The following is a 5790-nucleotide window of genomic DNA, read 5'->3' as shown; positions in this document are numbered from 1 at the left end:
GAGAGAGAGAGAGAGAGAGAGAGAGAGAGAATAGAACGAGAGAGAGAGAGAATAGAGAGAGAGATAGTTAAGAGAGAGAGTTAAGAGAGAGAGAGAGTAGAGAGAGAGAGAGAGAGTGAGAGATAATAGAGAGAGAGAATGAGAAAGGGAGAGGAAAAGAGGAGAGGGAGAAATGAATGAATGAATGAATGAATGAACGGAGGAAGGAAGGAAGGTAGCGAAAGAGGGAGAGGAAGGAAGCGGAAGGGTGGGAGAGGAAGAGAGAGAGAAAGAGAAGGCTTATTTTCGTTAACTATATCTTATTTTCCTTGTACAGTAAGTAGATGTATTTTATTGATAGATAAATGTTCCCCACCCTTATTAACGCAGCGTAGGGAGGTGATACGTGAAAAGCACATTTTTTTTTTTTTTTTTTTTGTTCCGGATCAAAGGCACTGCTCGGTCACTGCATGATTGTCGCTCTGCATGACACTGACTGTGATAAGATTACGTAGTTTTTTTTTTTCTTCTTCTTCGTCTTCGTTTTTGTCTATGTCCTCGCCTTCTTCTTTTCCTTCCCCTTCTCCTTCTCCTTCTCCTTCCCCTTCCCCTTCCCCTTCTCCTTCTCCTTCTCTTTCTCTTTCTCTTTCTCCTTCTTATTATAATTTTTCTTTTCTTCTTCTTCTTTTCCTCCTCATCCTCCTTTTCTTCTTCTTCTTCCCCTCCTTCTTATTCTACTTCTTATTCTTCATTTCTTTTTCCTCTAAATTCTAGCATAATTGTGTATTACAATGCAAAGGCAACTTGAGGATGTCATCGGACTATTTTTATAGCTTGAGGTTCAGACTCTTGTTATTTCTATTTTTATTTTTATCTAAACAAATATATATATATTATCATTGCTATTCATATGGTATTTACTCATAATCAACTTCTCTCCCTTTTTACAGAAAAAAAAGAAATACAACAAATAAATGAAAACAGAATAAACACGCACAAAAAAATCAATAAACAAACAAACAACTGAACCAACAGCAAAGAAACCCGACCAACCGAACAGCCGAATGCCGCTCGCCACACCAAGAGCGCTCCTGCCACCCACAGGAACCGCCAGGGGACTCGCCTCGCCACAGCAGCCCACGCCACCGCGGCCCCCGACCTTCTGCCTTCCACAGACAGACGAGTTCGCGACCTCTGAGCTTCCCATCCGCTCCACATTTCCCTCGGCTGTCGGTTTCCCTGTCCACGCTTTCGTAAAGCAGTCGAGGAAAAGAGAGAGAGAGAGGGAGGGAGGAAAGGAGGGAGGGAGGGAGGGAGAAATACGTCATACATATATATATATACACATATATACATACATATATATACATAAAATTCTCGTTTGTTTTCTTTTGTCCTATATTTCTTGTCATTTAGTGTTTTTGTGTTTGTTACTCTATCTTCGCCTGTCGTGTTCCTCCCTTCCTCCCTCTCCCTCTCCCTCTCCCTCTCCCTCTCCCTCTCCCTCTCCCTCTCCCTCTCCCTCTCTCCCTCTCCCTCTCTCTCTCTCTCCCATTCGTTTAACATAACTGCTTCACCCTCTGATTCGACAGTTAAAGAAACAGGGTGTGGCAAGGTAGCAGTCAGCCAACTTAATTGTTTTTATTTAGCGAATAATGCAGCACTCCATTACATGAAATTGCTTTTTAACGGCATCGTGATAATACGTAGATAACACTCCTTCTTATGCTAATGAATTAATGTAGATACCTTTAGCCTTCCACCTGTCCTGCACTCTGGTCTCTATTGTAAAAACTGGAAGTTGGTTCGACTGTATCTGTAACAATTTGTATTCAGTTCTTTCAAATGCAACTTTCCACTCTGCTGTAGTAGGCTGTGAGTACTGGGTTAAACATAAAGCCAAAAATAAGATTGAGAGGGTTTTTTAAATAGATAAATTGTAAAGTATGTTCCAGACGACTGCATGTTGCCATACCCGTGCAACAAGTGCTTACGTTAATTTGACAATATTGCGTAATGCTTTGTATATTTTCTTGCAAAATATGGAAATGAGCGATTCTAGATAATAATATATATATTGCATTGCATTTGACTATTCATAGAGCACCAAACGACGAAACAAAATCCCCGAATTACTAAAGAAAATGGAAAAAAAGGAACACAACCCTTATCGCATTTGCAACATTGCAAATCGAGGTCACGTGCAATACCTCGATGTCTACGAACTGACCGCGATGGAATTCGTACACGGGAGGCAGAGAGTGTCGACTGTGCCCTCCGGCTCTTCTTTGCCAGCCCTGTCAGTCAGTTAACCAGTTATTCAGTTAACCAGTCAGCGAGTCAACCATTTAGCGAGTTGACCATTCAGCCAGTCAACCATTCAGCGAGTCAACCAGTCAACGAGTCAGCCATTCAACCAGTCAACCAGTCAGCGAGTTAGCGAGTTTACCATTCATCCCGTCAACCTATCAGCGAGTTGACCAGTCACCGAGTCAACGGGTTAACCAGTCAACGCGTTAACCAGTCAGCGACTCAACCCTTCCGCCAGCCAAGCGACCCGGGTGAAAGTCTGGCGCGAGAAGGGCCTCTTCCCAGCCCGCTCCTCGATCCCGACTCTGCATCCCCCGGAGAGGCCCGGAGGAGGAGGCAGCGGGAGAGACGAGCTTTTGCAACTGAGGGGTCGGAGCGAGTGCGGGGGCAGCCGGGAAGTTTCCTTTTCCTTTCCTTTTTTTTTTTTTCCTTCTTGTTTTTTTCCATAATGTCTGCGATTTATATATTACGGATTCGTTACTAATGGACATTTTTTTCGTCATATATATATACATATATATGCATATATACATACTTAATACATATATATGCATATATACATACTTAATACATATATATACATATATATTCATATATATACATATACATATATATATATGTATATACATCTATATACATATGTAAACACATACATACATACATATACATATATATATATATATATATATATATATATATATAAACACACACACTCTCTCATATATATATACACACATATATATATAACCTATCGATCAGTATAATCATATATCCCTTCATATATCTATTCAATCATCTATCCATCCATTCATCGATATATATAATCCTTTTTTGGTTTTACCACATCGCGTCTGATAAGACACCTTTCGAATTCCTTACATCCATTAACATGCTAAACGACGCACGATGAAAAAATTCGGACGGAATAATCGTCTTCAATGTTCCAGTTCGTGTAATTAGACTGCAGGCCGCCCAGTCTTCTTTTTTTCCCCTCTTTTACTCTTTGAATTTACTTGTCTGTCTGTCTCTGAATGTGTGTGTGTGTGTGTACACTTTTTTCCCCTTGATATTTAAGGAATTTATGATTCCAGAGGAGACACACACGCACACACTACACACACACATACACACACACACACACTCACTCACTCACTCACTCACTCACTCACTCACTCACTACACTCTCTCTCTCTCTCTCTCTCTCTCTCTCTCTCTCTCTCTCTCTCTCTCTCTCTCTCTCTCTCTCTCTCTCTCTCTCTCTCACAAACACACACACACTCATACTCATAGACGCACCTTGGCGCGCGCGCGTGAGAATTAGCGCCTGGGCCGACGACATATGGCTCGCTGGTGTTAGCCTAAATACCACCACAATAGGGGTGTTCCTCGCAGGCCGTTCGGGTTCCTACGTAATGCTGACTTGGCCGCGAACTCCGAGGGGATTTTGCTGCGTGGTTTTTCTTAGTATCATGACTGATTATGATGGCAGAGAGAGACGGACATCGGTTGGAGAGAGAGAGGGAGAGAGCTGGGGGGGGGGGGGGAGAAATAGAGAAAGAGAAAGAGAAATAGAGAAAGAGAAAGAGAGAGAGAGAGAGAGAGAGAGAGAAGAGGGGAGAGAGAAAGAGAGAAGAGGAGAGAGAGAGAGAAGAGAGGAGAGAGAGAGTCAGAGAGAAGCGGGGAGAGAGAGAGAGAGCAGAGAGCAGAGAGAGGGAGAGAGAGAGAGAGAGAGAGAGAGAGAGAGAGAGAGAGAGAGAGAGAGAGAGAGAGAAAGAGAGAGAGAGAGAGAGATAGAGATAGAGATAGAGATAGAGATAGAGATAGAGATAGAGAGAGAGATAAAGAGAGAAGGAGAAGTCAAAGATAAAAAAAAGATACAAAAATCAAGACAGAAACGAGAAACGAGAGGAGACAGAAAGCAGAATAGCGAGAGAGGAGGCAAGACGCGTCCGACCAGGCTCCCCGTTTGGCGCGTGAGTCAGTGCCACGGAGCCAGGTCAGCGGGCACGCCTGAGATCCGTTTCTTGGCAGCGTTGAAATCACCATCATTGAGGAATGATTTTACCCTCTTAACTTTTGATGAGTGTCATACCGTGATTTTGACATAAAAAAAAAAAGTTTAATTATGGTATAAGAGAGAATAGGAAAAAAAGGAAAATGATATACGAAAATAAGTTTGTTACTAACCTGCAGATGACGTGACGAAGAATGCCACTAAAAACGCACTAATAAGTGGCACCAAAGTTCTTTTGCTAAATAATAACATGTTCCCACTTGTTTATTCTCTATTTTCTCACAAAAATCACTATTATCTCTTTTTTTAACAGTATCCAATCAAATTTGCACGTCACTAGTCACAAACACTAACAAATCAGAATCTCGGCGAGTGAAAAAATAAAAAATGCTCAAAGCTTCATTTTCCTCGGAGTTGGCACTATATATCCGCTTCCACTTCCATGTTGGCGAATGTTCTCTGATATACAAAAAAAAGTTCCCTGTGCGTCGTACGGAGCTGCACCCGACCTCACGCCGTCAGAGTCGGGCTGTTTCTGAGTCGCCTTCCACGATCGCGCGAGAAACTGGGTCTCGTCGGGGAGGAGAGAGAGAGAGAGTTCGAGACGCGGCGGCCGGGATCGGAAGGCGCGGACGATCTTCGACGGAGACTCTCGGACTCCTTACGAAACGCGCGTGCCGGGTGCCTTAGAGAGTCCTATAAGGATTTCTCTTTCCTCCTCGGCGTAGGATCTTACGGACGGCTCGCAGACCGGATCTACTCGCATGCGAAATGCCATAAACCAACCGAAACACAACAGAACATCACACAAATCCAATCCCCCCCACAAAAGGAATAACCGAAATAAAACACACGAAAAAGGGCACACCTTGTCCTCGAACTTTCTAGAAAAAAGCCCAAGAAAACCGCTTCAGGAGAACGAAGACGAGGGAGATGAGGGGGCGGCGGTAAACGTGGGAATGGAATTTACAATAGAAAGTTTTAGTCCTGAGCACCGCTTGTTACTGCCTGCCTGCCGGTTATGGAAACGTCAATAATTTTCTTCCTTCGCGGCTTCCTGACACGCGTCGAAAGGGAGCGCCAGGCCTCCTCCTCAGGATTCGTCGAGATTCCTGTAGGAGTTATTAAGGTCACTGAGGAAGGGGATTTTTGCTCGTTTGTTTTGTTTTGTTTTGTCTGTTTGGTCATTTTTTTTTTTTTTTTAGATCTCGTGCTTGTGTCTATATATTTTGTTTTGTTTTGTTTTTTTGGTCATTTTTTTTTTACAGATTTCGTGCTTGTGTTTATATATTTTGTTTTGTTTTGTCTTTTTCCTTATACATCGTGCTTGTGATTATATTTTTTTTTGCAGAGATTGTGTTTGTGTTTATAATGTCGTGGTTGCAAATGCTTTGTGTGTCCGGCATTTTAATTGTCGTGCTTTTCAGACGTGGCCTTTTGTGAAGAAAAAAAATATATATATATTTTTGTGTGTGTTTGTGTTGGTA

General features: G+C 42.5%; 1 protein-coding gene across 1 annotated transcript in view; it reads right to left on the bottom strand.

Moving 5' to 3' along the window:
- Positions 1–4821, bottom strand: part of LOC125034829 (mucin-17-like) — a gene marked incomplete in the record, with an annotated part of 133437 nt that extends 128616 nt beyond the window's left edge. Inside the window, 1 exon segment of the mRNA XM_047626832.1 lies at positions 4477–4821. Coding sequence (XP_047482788.1) covers positions 4477–4555 — 79 coding nt within the window.
- Between the last annotated feature and the right edge of the window lie 969 nt (positions 4822–5790).

This window comes from Penaeus chinensis, chromosome 18 (assembly GCF_019202785.1).
Source record: "Penaeus chinensis breed Huanghai No. 1 chromosome 18, ASM1920278v2, whole genome shotgun sequence".
Lineage (NCBI taxonomy): Eukaryota > Metazoa > Arthropoda > Malacostraca > Decapoda > Penaeidae > Penaeus > Penaeus chinensis.
This window is presented reverse-complemented; position numbering and strand designations above follow the sequence as displayed.